The 21,911-nt window shown below is 37.8% G+C and overlaps 1 protein-coding gene across 1 annotated transcript in view; it reads right to left on the bottom strand.

Moving 5' to 3' along the window:
* SPAG16 (sperm associated antigen 16) overlaps positions 1-21,911 on the bottom strand; it is a 752,806-nt gene that overhangs the window by 400,287 nt on the left and 330,608 nt on the right. The window contains exon 11 of the mRNA XM_053672035.1: positions 6,945-7,088. Within this exon, the coding sequence (XP_053528010.1) occupies positions 6,945-7,088 (144 nt within the window). The remainder of the gene's footprint in view (positions 1-6,944; positions 7,089-21,911) is intronic.

Raw genomic sequence — 21,911 nt, forward strand, 5'->3', positions numbered from 1 at the left:
TAATAGTTGCAGAAACAACGTTTAACAGTTTTCAATACCTTCTCAGGATAAACACACACTTAAATTGGGAATAGAAGGGAACCTGATAAACCTCAACCTGATAAAGCCATCTACAAGAAATACTCAGCTATCACCATACTTACTAATGAAAGACTGAATGTTTTCCCCCAAGGACGTCTGCCCTTGCCACATTCATTCAACATTGTTCTGGAGGTTTTAGCCAAATAATTGGGTGAGGAAAAGATGAACGAGTGAATGAATGAATGAAAGGCATTAATCTGAGAAAAGGAAAATTATGTTCACAGATAGTATGACCTTATATGTAGAATTTCTAAAGAACCTACTATAAATATTAAAATTAATAGATGAGGTTATATATTGATATCATATTATTATGCAAACATCAGTTCTTTTCTATACCCTAATATTGAATAATGTAAAAATTAAATTGAGAATATTTTATTTATATTAGCATCAAAAAGAATAGAAGGCTTAGGATAAATATAGCAATAGAAGTGCAAGACATATATTAGTTTTATATTGCTGTGGTAAAGAATTACTATTAATTTAGCAGGATTAAAATGACGCACATTTATTTTTTTCCAATTCTGGAGACCACAAGTCTGAAGTAAGTGTCCCCGGGCTGAAGGCAGGATGTTAAAAGTACTGGTCCCTCTGGTGTCTCCAAGGGAGAATCTCTTTTGCACATCACCAGGCTCTTACTCTGACCCCTCTGTCTTCTCCCACATTTAAAGGAGCTTTGTGATTACATTGGGACCACTTTGACAGTCCAGGATAACCTTGTTTTAAGGTCATCTGATTAGAATCTTAAACATTTGCAATGCTAATATACCTTATTATATTGTATAACACAACATATTCACAGGTTCTATACATTGTCCTGCTAATTTCATGTTTTCTACGTTTGCTACTGTTGAAAACCTGACATTTAAAAAAATACTATGTAGAAACTCTGGAAATCAGATTTCCTTCTTTCCAGGGTTTCTTGTTGCTGCTGTTAGTTTTTTATTTATTTTTTTTTAGTATCTTGTAGTAATTCAGTAAAGTCTGTATCCTTTGCTGTGTGTGGCCACAGAAGTCAGCTTGTTTAGCTCAGTGGTCAACTAAAAGTCAAACACGTACAGATTAAATGCCTTGGACAAATAAGTCATCCAGTCTCTGGCCAGTGGCTCTGTGTGCACAACGGGGCACATTTTCAACACTCTGGGAGTTGATAACTGTGCCTCAGCTTTTACTTTTTTCTTGTAGAATCTCTCCAGGTCAGCGAAGAGATAAGAGATTAGACTCTTCTCAGTTTTTTATTGGATATTCTCTAACTGCATTGATTATTCATCCGCATATGGCAGAGTGTTTTAAACCCCCCTACAGACAATTCTCCAGGTCTTCTGCTTAAGAATTTGGTCAACCACTTGTTTACTCAACTGTCAGTTGCTGCCTCAGACAGGTATAATTTTTTATTGAATTTATTGGGGTGGCATTGGTTCACAAGAATCATATTTCAAGTGGACAACTCAACGAAACATCATCTGCACGTTGCATGGTGTGCCCATTGCCCCAACTTGTCATGAAAACCTTATGAAGTATGTTATTCCCATTTTTAAATGACCCACTGAGGCTCTCCAGGTTACATAAAATGACAGAGCTGCTGCTTCCACACTTGAAAAGAATTCTGTCTTCGGCAGGTGATTCTAACACACAATGAGATCCTGCCGCTTGTCTGCGGAGGGCCCTTGGACAGTCACTTCAAGTTTTCACTGAGCTGGGAGACTATGCAAAATACATTCTTAAAATACCCACCCTGTGATGATCATGTATCACTTTCAGAGTTAGACAAGAGATGCATTCAAAGAAGTATGACGTTACTTTCAATGATCAGCCTCTTCTTGTCCTTCATGTAAAAGTGACAAACTATGCTAAGAACAGAAGCACAACACAACCTCTTCAGAAAATATGAAGTAGGATATTTTTATTTAACAGGTATGTCTAAAAACTATCTTGGTAAAGCTCTGGCCAGGGAGCTCAGTTGGTTAGAGCACTGTTCCAATATGCCAAAGTTGTGGGTTTGATTCCCAGTCAGGGCATCTACAAAAATCAACCAACGAGTGCATGAATAAGTAGAATAAAAAATTAGTATTTCTCTCTCTCTCTCTCTCTCTCTCTCTCTCTGTGTCTCTCTCTTGCTCTCTCAAAAAATGAGTAAATTTTCAAAAACAATCTTGTTAAAAATCTAATAAGGTTTCTGATTATGGAAGCATCTACCTCTGAAACTCAGGAAGACACAGAACACCACAGTCTTAGGGAAATGGTACATCAATTTCTTCATTGTGCTTTGAAATTTGAACTCTTGACTTTGTTTCTAGCAAACAAAAAGATCATCCACGCTTCAGTTCTTTTATGGCATACTTGACATCCTTGTCAAGGAGCTTCCACATTGTGATTTTAGTCACAATATAAATACATGAACAGGTAGCTTGTACAGGGAAGAGAAAGTATGAGGGATTTTGGAAAGGGTCGTTTATTCATAATTCACAAAACACCTTATCAAGGGAGAAGTTATGTTTAACAGGATACTATCAGTTCTTTTTCTGCCTCAGGCAGTGAACTTAGGAAAACAGGCAACATCGTGAAATTGTTTAAACCACTAATCCCAACTGCTTTTATTTTGTAGAGATATCTGGGAAGATATATGCTGTGTCACATAATCAGCTGCGGTCCCTACACAAGAAAAGGCAGCCCTAAGTATCAGAAAAACGGACATCGTGTTTACATTCAAATCCACACTATTGTCATTTACTTGGTAGAGGGAAAGATCAAATAATATATTATTAAGTTAGTGCAGTATGTATTTTATTGATCTATTAATATTGATCTGTAGACTGATATGCAACTCTATTTCAGTAGCTCAAAGCTCATCTAAATGGACCAACAATATAATCAAACATGCCCGTGGTCATAGAGGTTAAACACTACATGTTTTGTATTATTCAAAAAACTGAACCAAATGGAAAAAAAAACCTATTTTAAAAAGCATTTGTGTTTTTTGGTCAAAAATGTTTTTCTCCCAAAACATAATTTAAATCATATATATATATATATATATATATATATATATATAAAATTTATGTACAGAATTCTCTTCTGTAAAAAAAGAATACAAAGAGTTAATTGGTACAGTTTTCAAATATATATTTTAAGGGCTAAAAACCAATAGACAGCAAATATTTTCACAGTAATTATATTTCTTTTTTTGCTTTATAAGTTTTCCATGTTTAATCTGCTCAGACCCTGAGGCATGGTGTTCCCAATTAACGTTTCATGAGTAATGTTCTTTTAATGGAGCCTGGTGTAACCCTGACATCACAAAAGCCTCTTTTCCTTCTTAGCCCATTGTATTTAAGGTTATCTGTTTTATAGCAACTTTTGAGCTATGAGTTCTCTAAGTTCTCAAATTCTTATGAATGAATAAAAATAATAATGGGTGACATTTATTGAGCCTACATGTTGCAGGCAATAAAAGTATTTTTGTTTTTCATATATTATAGCCTTCATAATTGACCTATAAATTAGGGATGACTATATTATACCAATTTTACAGGTGATGAAACGGATGGGACTAGCAAACTTAAAGCTAGGAGTCTGTCAAGGGAACATGAAACTCAGACCCCAAGTGCTAGATGTTTAGACCTAGCTTGTACTGGGCATGTTCCCATGCACCTCTCCCTTGCACTGCAGCATGCTCTTTCTAGCCTTGTACGTTTGGTTTTCTAACAGTGCAAAGACAGTGCCAATGAACATCCTCTGAATTACTCCATTCAGTCATCAGTCAGTGACTACGAATAACTTTCAACAGCTAGTTCATCAGTCTACCAAGTAAATACGCAGAGTGCTTTACCTTACCAATGTCTGATTGCCCTCTATGGGTAACTATGTAATAACAGCCAGTTCTACAGTGATTAGGTTACCCATGTCACTCCTAAGAAGAGTCCTGATACACAAATCCTACTAAGGAACCTACAAAGTTAGGTATAAACAAAACCAATTATATTGTAAACAATACATGGCGATAATTAGTCATGTGTATAATGTTATTCTGGAGCAATATAGCCTTTGTAATGAGGGTTTTTAAATGCCTTTAGTATGTATAGTCTGTATATTTGCATAATTAGAAGTTTTCCACATGTATTTTATATTTTGAGTATAAATATGTTTAAAATATAAGTGTTGAAAATATTTTAATAAAAATAACATTATCATTAAGGAAAATAAAAATGTGGCTACATTTACTGAGAATATCAGTAAATGAACTGTGTGAGGTACCAAGGTACCTACTTTGAAGGAGATGGAGGTGTCCTTGTCTTATGTACAGTGTTTCCTGTACCTGGTATCTTTTTCAATAGATGTCTCTGTTTTTCATATTACATGGCTAGATACTTCCTGGACAGACAATCATATATGATTGTCTAAACACTATGCTATACAACCGAAACTAAACAAAATAATAATGAATGTAAATGATAATTTAAAAAACAATTTTAAAAGGATGATCTCTACCTAAAATTTTTCGTTTTTTATTATTTTGATAATCATTCCTGTTCATTAGTTCTACAAAAGAACATTTGCTGTTGAATATTACTCATTTAAAAACACTTATGACACATGGGCATGATCTAAAGAGCAGGAATGTGGGTGGGAGGGGGTGTGCCGGGTGGAGGGGAATGAAGGGGGGAAATGGGACAACTGTAATAGCATAACCAATAAAATATATTTTAAAAAAAAGACTTTCAGGGACTAAACTTCTCCCCGAAGGCAAGCACAAAACCAGCATAAACAAACAAATAAATAAATAACCACTTAGAGTTAAATGTATTTTCTTTCATGTATGAGAAAAGAGCAAACAGTGTAACTACATTTTACTAAAATTCTGCCAAAGACAGTGCTGAAAGTAAATTTATTTTATGAGTGAATAATGATATATTTCACCTCATTTTAATTTCAGTAATTGAATGGGAAACAGGAAGACCTGTTAAAAGAACCCTGGTCAAGCACTAATGAGGAAATAGCTGAGTCACTGGCTGCCATGGTAACCGTGCATCATAGAAATCTGATTAGCATGCCCAGCAGCTACATAAGTGATAGGCTATACTTCTAATTGTGTTGTCTCTGCTTGCAACTTGGGTTCTGTGTTCCTAAAAGATGAGAGAGGTGGTGTGGTTCTGTTTCTCTATGTACCTGATGTGGGATGCACTACATGTTCAAAAATTAAATTCAAACATCTAGCACTAAAGGTAAATTACAACACCCATTTATGATAAAAACACTCAGCAAAATGGGAATAGAGGGAACATTCCTCAATATAATAAAGGCCATTTATGAGAGACCTACAGCCAATATCATACTCAATGGACAAAAACTAAAAGCTTTTCCACTAAGATCAGGAACAAGACAAGGATGTCCACTTTCACCACTTCTATTCAATATAGTATTAGAAGTTTTGGCCACAGCGATCAGGCAGGAAAAGGAAATAAAAGGCATCCAAATAGGAAAGGAGGAAACAAAATTGTCACTGTTTGCAGATGACATGATAGTGTACATGGAAAATCCTATAGACTCTACCCAAAAACTGCTCAAACTAATTAATGAATTTGGCAAAACAGCAGGATACAAAGTCAATATCCAGAAATCAAAGGCATTTTTGTATACAAACAATGAATCAGCAGAAACACTTTGAGAAAATTTTCAAAAAATGACTTCGCTCACAAATTTCTGAAAAACTCAGCTTCTTCGTATCTATCTAATTTCATTGACATCATACCAAGAAAAAAAAAGTTTTTAAAAAGGAGTTTGGTGGAAACATGAAAATAAATCAATAAGAGTCTTCCTCAGAACAAAATTTCCTAATGGACTGGTTTAGAAATTGCACCAGAACTGAGTCTCCGGAGTAATAAGAGCAGAGAATGTTGGAAAGAGCCAGATGCAAGCGTGTTTACAAATGCTGGGTGTGATGATGGATAAGAGAAGGCACTCGATTGGGCGAAGCTGACTACAAGCAGCTGTGGGCAGAACTTTTCAACACATCTCTGCATTTAGTAATATTTTTCCTTTTGTGTCCTTGGCCTTTATGGTACAAAAATTCAATTAATTCTTAAAAATTACAAAACTATGCTTTCAGTTCTACTGTGTTCTCTTTAATATCTTGAGTGTCATTGAATCTGTAACAAAATTGATCACTGCCTTCTGATCCTTTTTTTGCCAAATAACTTAATTCTAAATGAGAAACCTGCAAGATTAGCTGAGGCAAAGTAAACACTAGCATACATTAGACTAGAAGTCCGGGTGTCTTGTCAGAGCCTGTGAGTACAAGAAGCATTAATAACACTTCTTCTGGGAAGCTTTCCACTCTTGTTAAATGCATCAGCACGTGGACTAAGTTTTACAGGTCCCAAATATCAAAAGCAATCAATCTGAAGTCAATATAATGAAAACCAAAGGAGCATTTATCTCCACTTTTCTAAATTCAGTGAGGGCGTGACGTTGCAGAGACAAAAATAGTGTCATCAAAACCAGCAAAGCACACAGTTTAACATATACAAGGTAAGTATTAGAGCTCTATTGGGTTGTGTGTTTGAAATTTTGCTAATAGGGTAGATCTTACGTTAAGTATTTTAACGATGGTGATAATAATAAATCAAGTGAATGGTAGGAAACTATTGGAGATGATAGAAACATTTATAGCATAGACGGTGCTGATGTTTTCAAAGATGTATACCTATCTCCCAACTCATCAAGTTGCATATATTAAGTAGGTACAGTTTTTGTCTGTTATTCCTATTTCAATTTTAAAAAAGCAAGTTAGTGAAGAAGCAGAATCTACAAGTGCATTCCTTAGAGAGAACAGGCTGGATCAGGGGTTCATGAGCACTGACCTGGGATGCAAGCAGCAGTTGGAAAGCCAGTCGGTGTGGCCAGTTCCTGTGACGAGCACTTTGGCTTTGGAGATCTCCAGTGCCTTCCAGAGGCGGTCCTCACTACAGGAGATTAGGACGTCTTTTTGGGGGTGCATAATGATGCTGCACAGGGAGAGAAAAGAGAGACAGTGATGCGGGAATAACAGAGAATGCTTTCACACTGTGGATCAATGAAATGGCAGTGGCTATCCCACTTTGGCAAGGTGGGGCCATTCCTGGGGTGCTGGAGCTCAGAAGAACCAGATTTTTTGTCCTGGCTACGGCTCCAACCCTCATTGCTTTCTGATAAAGGAACCGCAGGTTCCTTACGTGGCGAGTGAAACATTTGGTTTAAGTAATTGCTTGTGTTTAATTCTAATTTGAAAACAATAATTTTGGTTTTTTTTAGGAGGAAAAAGCGATGCCAGTGATCATTTGATATTAGGATAGCTGGACCAGTAACCATGTTTATTATTAAGAAAATCAAAATTCTTTTCAGATTACAGCATCTCTTAAATTAGGCATTATCATCTAAAAGATCATGAGTCATAGCCACTAGCATAGCCCTGTAACAAACACTATAAATGAAAGATTAACTCCATGGCCTACTATCTACACAAAACAAAGGAGCTCAAATTCAGTGCTAATATGCCACTTAAATTGGCTTCAGTCAATGCACAGTACACTAATTATGATAATGAATTCAGGATGCATAAGGCAATTCCCACTCTACAAAGGCATAGAGGGAAATAAGAGAGAAGTATGCAAAATTAATGATTAACACATTAAGCAGTATTATTTGAACTGGGCTATGATCATTGGGGTTATTTAAATATTGGAGCTAACCCATTCCAAAATCAAGAGTCTAGAAGGCTTATGTCTGTTATTTTATCTATGGCAATGCTTTAATCTTATTTATATAGAATTTCGGCTATGCCTTATAATGTAATGGAACAAAGGTGCCCAAAGTTAAGTACCTATCAAAACACCGGTCTAAATATGAGCGACAAATGTGTGATTTCAACATAGCCATCTCAAAGCTAAGGCATAATGTTTTTACTTGCCCAAATAGTGAAGCAAAACAATGACTTAAAAATAAAAACTATATATTCATTTCTCTCAAAGTACTTTCTCCAAATGGCCTTCTTCCTTTCTTCCTCAATATAGACTTTAGGAAATTCAATTCCCAAAGAAATAATGGTCTCAGTCCATCCCTACACGGGTAGCTCCAGGGTTTACATGAGATTAAAACTTTTCTCATCATGGGCCCCTCCCATTAATACCATTTAACCTCAATGTCTGGAACGGAAACTTCCTTTCCTTGCGTTAGACCTGTACCATTTTGGAAATCTGAGGTCAATCAGTGTTGCAAACATTCAACTCACAGGCATGTGCCACGATGAGCAGGGCCTTCTTTCTAGTGAAACAATGTTTCATTTTTCTCTAGCACTTCTCTCCTCAAAATAAACACCGTGGAAAGGAAATTTTTCATTTTGCAATTCATCATATTGTTGGTTTGTGACTTTCAGAAGGCCAATTCAGGGAAGGAATTTATTACAGCTCAAACCGGGTAGAGGTTGCATTTATAGATCTTAATTAGAACAAAAATATGATGAGAGGTAAAAAAAATGTCAGGCTGAAATGAATTCTACATTCAAATACACAGAAGAAGGCAGACCAAATCCTTGAAGCTACTGAACATGATGTATATGGGCTCACAGCTTTCCTGGCAGACACATGCACACTTGAGTAGATGATAAATTACTCTCTTTAAGTGAAGATAACTAAATCATTGACATCTTTACGAACTTTGAAAGATAAGTTTCCTAAATGACTCTTGGGAAGGGAGCTATTTGTAGATGTTAAGGAAAAAATATAACCCCAAACCCATTGGTGGCTAATCAGTTTTAGAAGTGTTTTCCCAGACTCTCATCTTCTCTGCTCTGGAGCCTCCGCTACCCCAACCGCACCGCCCACATCCCCGCCACACACTGGTCACACTCTCTGTCTGTGTCCACACCTTCCTTTTCTAATGTGGCTTCACTTCTTACACTTCTCTCATAAATGTTTTTGTCCTAATCATTCTGCACAAATTTCAGCCAAATGCTGATATTCTATTTTTTAAAGAATGTGTTTTACGTCACCCATAAAATGTCTTTAAATGAACAGAAATATTTCCAGCATGTATCAGAAGGTGCTTACTACTTCACAACGATCAACCAACACACCCTTGTTACTGACTCGGTCGCTAAGTAAGTGCCCTGGCAGAGGCTGGGTCACAGTGATGAAGACCCTCCATCAATATTAAACTCCCAAGTCAGGTCACTCCATGTGGGAGATGATCAAGATGGAGAACATCGGAGCCAGAAATGGTTCCCCAGATACAGAAGTTCAACATCATTATCAAGCTCATAATGTGGTACTGGTGTCTGAAGTCTTCCTCCTCCATCCTCGGCAATTCCTGGTGATGATATCCAATATTGTCTGAAAACTTCACATGCACCAGGACTTGTGTTAAGTGCTTCTAATCCACAAGGTGAATGAAAGCTCACAAGAGGAGGGTTCCTGGCTGTTTTGTTTGCTGCATCCTTTCTGTACCCTCACCCCCAGCAAGGCTGGCACACAGCTACTCAACAAATGCTTGTCCAATATCTGATCGAGGGATTGACTTTGGCACTATTAGTTTTGTGATGTTACAACAAAGTGAACAGAGGTTGAGACATGTAAGTTGCATGCGTAAGTCACATCTGGTAATGGATAGAAGCTGACTGAATCAGGACAGTTCGATTTTGAGGCTCATGATTTTAGTTACCTCTACTTAGTACCAATATTTCACAGTTTGTTATTTATATGTGTGTTATAAACATCAACAAATATTATAGAGTTTCAAGATAATGACTATCATTCCCAATAAGTAACTGCTTAACGTCATTTAGGGGTGCCCAACCTTTTGGCGTCTCTGAGTCCCACTGGAAGAAGAAGAGTTGCCTTGGGCCACACATTAAATACACAAACACTAACAAAAACTGGTGAGCAAACAAAAGATTTTAAGTAAATTTACGATTTTGTGTTGGGCTGCATTCATAGCCGTCCTGGGCCACATGTGGCCCATGGGCCATGGGTTGGACTCCTCTTTAACTTAAACACTGAGTTAAAGAGACCACCTGGGAACTGTCAGTGTGCAGACTGGAGCTGTGCGCCACCTGACATGACAGTCTCAGGGGGAGGAGAGAACCCTGCCCTTCACAGGCACAAGTCCTCTGGTGCCGCAGGACAACCCTGGGGACTGCGCCCCATCATGTTCCTGTCTACGTCAGGATTCTGTGTGATGTACGACATTCTGTACCTGAGAAGGTGTTTAATTTGTTTTCCTGTGCCAAAATTATGAGCCTTGTCATGAAAGGCAAGGACCTACATCCAAGATTACTCTGTCCAGTGAAGCTTTTTTTTAGAATGGAAGGGCAGATAAAGTGCTTCTCAGATAAGGTCAAGTTCAAGAAGTTAATCATCACCAAGCCCTTATTATATGAAATGTTAAAAGGACTTATCTAAGAAAAAGAAGATAAAAAATATGAACAGTGAAAGGACAGCAAACTCACAACTATCAACAAATGAACCTAAAAGAAAAGAAAAGCAATGAAAACAAAAACTAAGCAAACAACTAGAACAGGAACAGAATCAGAGAAATGGACATCACGCAGAGGGATTTCAGTGGGGTGGGGGAAGGGAGGAATAGGGGGGATGCACAGTGAAGAAGCATAATTAGTAGACATAAAATACATGGGGAGAGTTAGTGGTACAGAAAACAGAGGACTCAGAGAACTTATATGTACAAGCCATAGACATGAACTAAGGCAGGGAATGCTGGAGGGCTGGGGGGCAGGGTGGAGGGGGGATAAAAGGGGGGAAATTGGGAAAAATGTAATAGCATGATTGATAAAAATACTTTAAAAATAAATAAAGTAAAATAAAATCATGAGCATTGCTTTGTACTTCAAGTTGTCAGAGAGCATTGCCTTTTTATCCATCTATTTTACAAAGCCTGCTATAAGTAATAGTTGTGGAGAATATTTAATAAGGACTGATAATCTTCCTAGAAAACTGAGTTCTCAACTCTTACCATTTTATTTATCTCTGAATCAGTCTTTTGAATAACCTGAAGAAAAAGAGAAATAACTGCCACTCCACAGGAGTCAGGTCTTTATCCTAAAATGACATACATTAACTCCAAAAATTATATACATAGTACCATAAATCAATTGCATATCTAATGGCCCTAACACCCTATGAGTTAAGTCTACTATTATCCCCACTGCACAGATGGTGGAACTGGGGCACACAGAGGTCAAGTGATTAGCCCAAGGTCGTGAACTGAGGAAGTGGCGGACCCAGGCCATAAATTCCAGTGGACTGAGCCCAGAGTCCATGTCTCTCTGTAGAGTGAGCTCAGAACCTTGGCTGCCTTATCTTTTCAAGATGATATGAGGAGAAAGGGCTAAGCCAAATGTCGTCTTATTTCTGTCTAGGAGATTTATTGAGATGCATCTTGAAGATTCTAAAAAAACCAAACTTTTTCTTCTCTTGTTTTCTAATGATGTGTGAAAGGTTATAAGTACTGTCACTTGTTGGTTTCTACTGGGTAGGCACCGGCTAGTTTCAGAGTGCTGGAGGGATGGCTCAAAGATGATTGAGAAAGGAGTGCTTATGTTCTGAAGCAGAGGTTGGCAAACGTTTTCTGTAAAGGGCCGGATGGTAAAATTGTGGGTCCTGTGGTCTCTGTCGTGACTACTTGAATCTGCCGTTGTAGCCTAAAAGCAGCAATAGACAAACTAGAAAAGAAATGCACAAGGCTGTGTTCAACTTCATTTATAAAAGCAGGTGGTGGGCCAGGTTTGGCCTTTGGGCCCGACTATTTCCTGCAGTCTGTTTTAAATCCTGTGTGAGGTGTGGAGTAGACTAGTATTTTAAGAGTGTGGACTCAAGTGTTTACTTGCGGGGCATCCTTTGCCAGTGGGTCCTCATCTGAAAAATGGGGAGACTATAGTCTTGATCTCATAGGTTTGTCCCAAGAATTAAATACCTTAATACATAAAAGAACTTAGAACAGAGATGTACATATAGTGAAAACTCAATGCACATCATCATAGTACAGAGACAAAAGGCCTCCGATGCTAGCCTGCTGAGATTTGAAACTGGCTTCCCACTTATTCTTATTAGCTGATTACATTGCACAACCTCTCAGTCTCAGTTCCCTTATTTATGAAAAGGAGGGAATAATAAAACTGATCCACTGGGGTGTGGTAAGGATAAAATAAGTTAATCTACATGAAGTGGTTGGAAAAATATCTGAACATGGTTAGCTCTCCATAAAAGGTAGTAGCTATTAACATTAATCAACGGGATTGTACTTCATTGTTACTGGCCCTTCAAATAGTTAACCTCTGCAATCCACACATGCCTCTTTTAGAGATCGTGAGCAGCAAGTTCAGCACTTAAAGCTGTGGATACTTAGAGATAAATTATGTTCCCATGTGGTTTTGATAAATTCTGGACTCTGCCAGTCTTGATTTGATGTTAAATAATCCTTTGACTAAATTGTTACCCTCATACATAATACTTTCACATAAAGCTAACATAAAGAATTTGTGTGGGTTTTTCCCATGAGAGAGTGTTCAGGAGTGCATTCGGAGGGACAGTGGACAGTGAGCACACCCTGACTCTTACCCCTCCCTTCCCGTCCACAACTGCTCTGAAGGAGCCACGGGCCACCAGGAAGGCCACTGCCCAGCGGGCCAGGGCCACTGAAATGAAGACAGCACGATGCCTCTCCTCACCTTGGTCCTCAAACAGCCCACAGGATGACTTTGCACAGAACGACTTTCCGTGGTTGCATCTCTCATAACCACAGAGTGACTTTCACTCTCAGAGATGTCTCCCTGAAGTTTTAATTAATCAGAATAATGAGCTCTTACTTAATATCTCCCTGGCACCTGCCCTAAGTGCCACAGAGGCATTTTCCTTTACACTTTGAATATAAGCTTTCCGCTTCCCTTTAACTTACTATTAATTATAATTACAAGGTTCAGAGACAAAGGCCCTGTCACCTCGTTTCCAAGTTAATAAGCTTGTGACTGGGGTGAAAATAGTACAGAAAACATCTTAAGGATTCGAAGGAAGAAAATGTGGGTGAACGCTAGTTCTGCTTTTTGATCAAGTTGTATCCTGATGAAGTACCCATAAAATGTTGTGTTAAACAATATACCAGGTGTGTTACATAAAATATTATGTCCTAGCTGAGACGATCTCTCTTTTATAATTAGGCACCTTCCCTGTTCCAGACCCCCTGATCTATACTTCAAAAGCTCCCCTCTGCACTTGAGATTGTTCTTTCCGGTAGCGGCACTACATGAGAATATTTTGGAGAGAAGCTGTGTAGGTGTGTGGAGAACACTATTAATTATCAGTAAAGTCGAAGACATAAGCACTACTGTTAGACTTTTCAAAGAGAAGAATATTAATCCAAAAAAAGATTGTCACAAGAAAGACTAATTAGATACTCCTGTCTTCGCTTCAGGTTTCTCAGCATTGTGAATGTTTCCTTCACTTCGCTTCGCAGGCTCTCATTATTTCCAGCACAGAAGATGCACAGTGAGCTGAAAATATACCAACATCAAAATGTGTACCCTGTGGACATCTGGTGACCACTTATCTACTCTTAATGACAGCCCACCCTCACACGGGACATCTCCAGTCTGCCAGGACAAATATACGAATGTTGTCACTTGGCTTATGATTTCATGTTATATTTGGAAATGCATCAGGATTTGTTTCAACACAGACGGATCAAGAGCCTAGGACACATTCGGTCAGAGGCATCCCTTTCAGGAAGCTTCTTATAAATGGCAGCAACAAGCAGCAACATTGAAATAAACAAAATAACCCAGCTGTATGAAAACCGTAAAGTGATGCGACAGTGCTTTGGCAACAGTGTTATATTCAGTGAAGAGTTGGGGGGCCTCATGGAGGATGTGGCATTCTAGAGGAGATCAGAATGGTGAGAAGAAAGAAGCATCCTGCGGACGATCTAGGGGCAGATGGTCAAGTGCACCTGACTGCACATGCCAAAGTACTGAGGCTGAGAGGGGTTGGTGTATTTGAGGGACAGCAGAGGCCAGGGTGCCTGCAGAGACCAGGCAGGCAGGGCTGTTTTTAGGATGAATGAGGAGCAGAAGCCAGCCGAAGACAACATCGCATAGGGCCTCCTAGGCTGAGAAAAGAAGACTGGACCTGATCCGAAGATCACTGAATGGTTGGAAGTAGGAGAAGGCTATACGATTGATAATTATTTTAAAGTTCTCTCTAGCCGCTGTGTGGAAAACGAGAAAATTGGAGGCAAGAGGGAAAAAAAGGACATTAATTAGAAGTAAACAGTATTAAGCTAAGAATAATGGCTTTCAGATCCATTTAACATATAGCCCCTCATTAGGTATGACAGATATCATCTTAGCTCATTAGCATTTTCACCATTACTTTCAGGAAGAGTCAACTCACAGTTGTTCTCACTAATAAAGAATATTAAATAATTAAGTGTGCTTTAAAAAAATAGCAGCGGACAACTGGGACAAAAGTCAGAAGCAAATGTGTGCACAAAATTAAATAATTAGAAATTGTCAAAATAAGATACCAGGTTTCGTTTGTTTTCAGAAGTCAGCTAAGAAAATGTGAAAATATGACATTTTAATACTTTCCGGTACTTTCAGTTAAAAAACTGTGATACTGTAGATTTTAAGTAGGATTTGTATTGTCCAGATCTGGAAAACTGGCACCTTCCCTTCATCTTCACTGAATAGGTGGGATATTTTCATCCCTTTGTGGTGTATTTACTAATAATACTCTGGATATAGTCATAAAGGCTAATTTCTCCTTATTTTTCAGGTCCAAACTGATGTTCTTCCAACCTTGGATGTTGGAATAAACACCCCTCCCCCCGGATACTACCCACACCCACTGTCTTTCTACCTCCCTGGTGGTGCTAATCCCAGCGACCAGTAAGGTAGGAAGCAGCCCAAACTGGGTCCCTGCTCTTGCTCTTCTGTGGGGAGAGGCCTCATGCAGTTAACTTAGATAGTAGGTATTGTGAACCGAAAAAGACTATTCATTTGCCTTGGCTGGTGTGGCTCAGTGGATTGAGTGTGGGCCTGTGAACCAAAGGATCGCAGTTCGATTCCCAGTCAGGGCACATGCCTGGGATGCAGGTCAGTTCCCAGCAGGGGGTGCACAAGAGGCAACCATCCATTGATTTTTCCCTCTCTCCTTCTCTTCCCTTCTAAAGATAAATAAAATCTTGAAAGAAAAATAGACTATTCATTAAAAGGGCAAATTCACACACACTAGGTAACATCGCCACAATCATCCATATTATCATTTTACAGACTCAGCCCAAATCCTTCTTAACAAGATATAAATTGCTTGGTCTTTCCTGCACCATGTAAAGAAGCATATCCACACAACTTTCCAAAAATTTATGATTTATTCTCAAATTAGGTAGCACAAATGTATACTTTTAAACTAAAGCTTTACCTTAATTCCAAAGATAATCAGTTCTTTTGGAAAAATATTCAGGTTGGATAAAGTCAAAATTTAGCTATTGTTAACTAAATCAAGCATTTATAAATAAGGGTAATGGCATTTTTTGTTACCTCTTCTATATACTGGTGGAAATGCCCCATTGAAATTTGTATTTTTAATATAGAAACTTTCTCAACTTCACATACAAACATAGACATTGTCTACCAACACTCAACTCAAATATCAGTGATGAGAAGTTAACACATATGCAAATATGCAACCTAACAATCTCCCAAATGCAGCATCGCCTCAGCTACACAGCAGGGTACCAGTTTCAGGAGGTGGGGAAAGTTCCACTTCTGTGAATGCACAAGCCAGGTCACGTCCCAGTTATCTTTACATGACAGTTCTTAACAATGGGGGACAAGTGGCCTTGAGTAAAGACCACTTAACTTTATTATATTTCTGCTTCCTCACATTAAAAAAAATTGTGATATCACTGATTTTATATCCTTTGCTTCATTCTTCTGTTATTTATTGCATTTAAAAAATTAGAAAAAGACATTCCTAGTCTGAACAATATCATCTCTCCTGAGGTTGTTGAACTTTCTAACATGTGAAAGACTATTCGAGATACAGATTCAGCTCAATAAAATTATCAACTCCAAAGCCTAGACAAGGCAGGCCCTGCTCTTTTGGTGAATGGAGTGAGGAAGATCAACCAAACAGGTTAACTACTTTCAGATTTATGAAAATATCTCCTGGAACTTTCCTGCTACCTTAGCAGCTGAACATTTTATGCTACATAGTTTTACACACATTGAGCTTCATGTTAGGAAATTGCTGTAGTTCTTTACGGTTTAACAAGTTTGGAAAGTTACATTACACATTTATATTCTTAAGAAACCCATTTCAATAAAAAAGTGTATTTGGTTATTTCATGTTTCAGCAATTTACAAGAATTCTACGTAGTTATGAATATAAAAACGTTTCATTTTGCATCTCCTCCATGTACCAGTGACACAGAGTGGATGCTGTTTTAGGCTTAAGTTCAACCACTCCCTGGTAAGAACTCTGTCATAAAAACCTCTTTCCAGGAGGGTATTTAGAAATATAACCAACATATAATCTCAGACTAACTGCAAGTGTTAACATTGAGATGTGGAATTGAGGTCAACTGGCATGTTGTAGTACAGAATTCTGTCTAATGTTGGCCAGATTTAAGGGAAACCACTAAGCCAATGTGATGACTGTGATAAGGTTTAACTTCTGGCAACTATTTTTGGTACCTATTTGACAGATCAATTTTGTCTGAGAATCAAATACTCAAAATTAAGTGTTAGTTCAACATTTTCTAAAAAGTAACTTTTTCCTTTTTATTGAATTTATTGGTGTGATACTGGTTAACCAAATTATACAGGGGTGCACAGTTCTACAGCACATCATCTATACTATCTATTGAGTGGTTCACAGCCTCTAGTCCAGTCTCCCTCCATCACCATTTACCCCCCCCATTACACCCTCCCTCCCCCTCCCTTCACCCCCACACTGTTGTCTGTGTCCTTGAGTTTTTTCTCTTATTTTTTTGCTCTATCCCTCCACACACCCACCCCCCTCCCCCACCAGGGAGCTGTCAGCCTATCCTTTATCTATGAGTCTGTCTCTATTTTGTTTGTTAGTTCATTTTGTTCATTAGATTCCATATATTAGTGAAATCATATGTTACTTGTCTTTCTCTGACAGGCGTATTTCACTTGGCCTAATGTTCTCTCCATGCTGTCGTAAAAGGTAAGATTTCCTTCTTAAAAACTAAGTTTTAGAATTTAAGAGAAGCATATTGAAATCATGTTATCAAAATCATCTTGAGTCTCAATTTGCATATTAAAATGGGCTAAGACAATGAGTTCACATCATCACGCCCCAGTTGTACAATACAGTCACAACAGGAGCACATATCTTTAATTTGATGCTTTATTATCTACCCTGAGTTCTGTGAAATTCAGTGGGAGAAAGCAAAGAAATGCACCATTCCCAACACTTCCAAGTACAGAGCTTAATCAACCTTCCTCTTATAAATAACTCGCATCACTTTCCTGTATTGCAGCCTTTAATATCTGCAGCGCAGACCCCTCTGGACATTACTCAAGGGTCCCCCATACCACGTGGCTCTGCCTCCAGTTACTCTTCGCATTAGGTGCGTGCGCATGCGGTTTATGATGTAACGGAGAGGGCGCATCCCTGCAACGGCGACCAGGAGAGGCGGCGTGCAGCGTTTACCAACCCCTACCCTTGTTTGTGTCAACACCTGTTGCTCCCCCTTGTCCTCCCTTCACTTCACTGGTGTAGGAATAAGAACGCACAGGAATCTCCCGTTCTCTGAGCTTCTGCACTGTTTTATCTCTTCTCGACATATGGTTTCAATGACCTGTACACTTTCACCTGACTTAGTAACTTCATTTATTTCATTTAAACCCTACTTGGTATTTTCCCATCCTCTTATTCAACAGATCAACCGCTCCTCCTGGGCCCTCACCCACATCTTTAGCAACCTTGCTGGTGCATTAAAGCAATGTTCAAACAGGGAGAAAAGAACCATACGGCAGATAATCCCCGAGTCTCCAGTACTAACCTGGCGCCACGCACAGTTACAGCGGCATGACCGACTGCATTCCTTATGCTGTGCTTTACGTCCCCCATTGCCATTCTGGCACTAGCCCTGTTAGTATTTTGTACTTACCAATTTGTACTTCTCAATCCTTCACCTCTTTCACCCATTTTTCCTTTATTTCTCTCCTGAAATTTGTTTAATTCTATACACTACAGAAAATCGTCAGCTTCAGAGACAACTGCCCTTTTCTCTACCTCCAGTTCCTGTATTCAGTGCCTCTGCACGTAACTTGGTAGCAGTTTTCCCAGCTCTGTGAATGGCATTGGCCAGGAGATGCTAGGAAATGCGGCACATTTCAGAGGCTCGAAGAGAGTTTTCTTGCGTAGGTTTTCCCTCTCTTTTGCCCTCTGTTGTTGTGGTGAGATGGATGTACCTTCCCTACCCTGGTTCACAAGAGACACATGGACCAGTGCCAGTGTTGTCCTGAGTTTCACCACGTACCAAAATGAGCCCACCCACACAGGGAGAGTTTAGTCAAGACCAGAGGAACCCCCATCCAGCCCAGCTTCAAACAGCGGGCTTGCCTAAGTAACTGCCTCTGGTGTGTGAGCATCAAATACTCATTTTACGTAGCACTGAGGGTTTGTGGATTTTTATACATAATAAATATCTTTAAAAAGCTAACTGACACATACACATTATTATATAAGACTTTGTATCCTTTGAGATACTGCTTTTTCAGAATCAGGAAAATGTTCTGTTCATTTTCCCCATTTACTGCTGTTGAAATAAAATGCTCTTGTTACATATTACTTTGAAATTGTCATTAAATTTTATGCTCCCATGTTTAGAAGCTATTAGGTATCAAGAACAAAATAAAATATTAAGAATTAAAAAAATTTCCACATGCACTTGTTTTTAAGACAGTTTGCACAAGAGAAAGTATTTTTATAAGCTACTGTGTAACTCAACATTTTGAGGCACACTCACTGGACATGACCAGAGGGACTGTCCATTTGGATATGTACCATGTTATACGCGCATTGTGAAAAAACTTTTATTTCCAGATTCACTTTTCAATGCTACTTTATATTTTGGGGCTTCATTGCTATAGATGAAATTATTTTATTATCCTATGGTAACCTTAGTTGGGAATTTTTAGTTCACCTAGGTGAACTAAAAATTATTTTCAAAAACATTTACTACTTATGACATTGCTTCCTTTAATTAGTAAAGATAATAAAAAACCTGCTATAGCTTTGAATGGTTAAAAATAATTTTTTAAATAACTATGTTTCTTAGAACCGCAATTTTATCCATAATCATTTAGTGTTTTTTGACTACTTACTCTGATTTTAATATTTCACTAATCAATAAAACAAGGATATTATAAAATATCTTTTCTGTGTTATTGAAATTGTAAGCAGAGGCATTTAATTTTGTCTTATGAAAACAGATGAATACTATTAATATTTTATAAAATAATATATTTTAAAAATTTATTTTCTTTGACTTAATAATATTTTACCTGTTAGAAATTTCAAAACATTTTGCTGTAAGTCCAGATAGGCTCGTTAGAAAGATGACTAAAATCACTATTTTTATTCCTTCTATTAATTATAGTTCCTCTTTATCAATGAAAATAATTTCTCTCTAATTTTGTTTTTTCTCTTTGACTTCATCTTTTCCATCAGCTCTTTGAAGATTAATTAGGCAGAGACAGGTCTCTTGCATTAGACATTCCTCTCACCCAGCTTTTCCCATTCATTCATTCAGGTTCATTCGGTCATGCTACTGAGTTGTTGGAAATGTCAAGAGAAGTAGGAAATCTCTTTACAAAATGAGTGTTCCCTGTTCTGGTCCTCAGTTCTCTGACAGCAATTAGAAGGCAACTAGCTCCTTGACCTTTAGGTTTTAGCTTTCTTAGTTCCAATATCACTGCCACACATACAACTTGGTATTCTGAACTACGAACACTCCACATCTTTAACAAATGGCTCTAAAATAATTAAAATTATTATATTTTCATACATTATAATGATTGTAATGATAAAAGACTGTTCGAGGAAAGCCTCTCTCACAAGACCTTGTGTTTTTTTATTGAGGGATTTCCCTGAAAGGTTGCAACCCTGGCCTCCGTCCACCCCATCACTCACTCCTGAGATGCAGGAAAAAACTTATCTGCATGGCCGCACTTCATCTTTGGAGTAAAGCCAGGGACTTGAAGTGCTCAGCTGCTTCTACCTCCTGTCTCTTCTCTGGTTCAGCCTGCCTGCAGTAAGTACATTTTCAGGTTTTCTGTTTTGTGTATTGCAGTCACAGACTCCAGCATGACAGGCCAACAGTTATTCAGTGTATCTGTGCTCCACGGTGTTAGAATGTGTGCAAGAGTGGACTAGTGGAAAGCCCACTGTGGCAACACATTGAAATACCCTGCTAATGTAGCTGTTAATCAGTAAAAGCTAATATTTTATTTCCATCTTTCCAAGTTCAATGTTTAGTTCCCAATGGAGACTTGACTTGATCAAGGAAAAAGTGTTTATTTATTAGCTCTCTAAATTCCAGATCTTGAGAAAGAGACAAGCAGTAGTGTTTGGAAGACTAAAATAACATGGCTTACATAATATTGGGGCATTCTGAACTTGGTCCTAGCAGCTTTGGTTAGCTCCTAATATTCTTTGAACTTTTAGTTTACTGTGGTTTTGCAGACCTGTGGACGTTCTAATGTGGGCCAAATGTGTGGGTTGGTAAGCCCAGATTGTGGGGTTCTAAGTGATGAGCTTCATGAATCAATTTCTCAAACAATATACAACATTAAACTCTAAAATCATATTTTTTTCCAGAAATTGCTTATAAAAATAAGATTTCTTTAGATATATAAGAAACAATGCTTTTCCTTTCCTAATTTTCTTCAGACTTTAAAATAATATCTCCCCTACTTTGAACAAATCACCTGGGTTACCAAACTATACTGTTTCCTCATTTATAGAAAATGGATGTCGGGAAATGAAATCTAATATAAATTAAATCACAAAACAAACACTTATGAGAGCACCTGTTACATATTAGGTGCTCAATTAAATGTGGGTTATTATTTTGTCATTATTTCTATACTTATAAATTGATTTGAAAATTTCAAATTTCAGAAAAAATTATTTTTCTACTTTTAAAGCACTTAATTGGTTTTAAATATCTCTTTGATTTCTTTAATATCCAAATCCTTCAAAGTTATTAAATAGTGTTATTCTAGATATACTGTTTAACAAGGACTAGAGTCATCTCCTGGTGTTCAGTCTCTTTATGTCATTGGAAATACAAACTCTAATGGAGAGAAGTGATTGATGGACCCTTTCTTCACACTAAACTACCCAAAGAACTATCTCTATAGATTTCCTAAGTTGGGTTATAGGCAAAGGCTATAAAAGATCCACAACAATTTATCAGCACTTTTCTTTCTGCATGTACCAGAATTGCTGGTTTTCCTCTCCTTCTCCCAACAATAATATACCATCTATCTCTGTCACAGCTCATCATGAGAATCACTGATTTGAGCAGGACAATGGTCAAAACTGGTGATGTTCTTCTATATAAACACTTCTAATAATACTAGAGTTGCTTAAACTATTTTTCAGGAAATTAATTTTGCCTTTCAATTTATTCTAGAAACACAGAAAATGTATATGTTAAAATCAGGGAAATGTCTACTTATCCAATGAAAATTCATATATGAAAGGAGATAACATAATACATTAACAACTCATGTTTTAATG

Source organism: Artibeus jamaicensis, unplaced genomic scaffold (genome assembly GCF_021234435.1).
Source record: "Artibeus jamaicensis isolate MK-2021 breed Jamaican fruit bat unplaced genomic scaffold, CSHL_Jam_final contig_1015, whole genome shotgun sequence".
Classification (NCBI taxonomy): domain Eukaryota; kingdom Metazoa; phylum Chordata; class Mammalia; order Chiroptera; family Phyllostomidae; genus Artibeus; species Artibeus jamaicensis.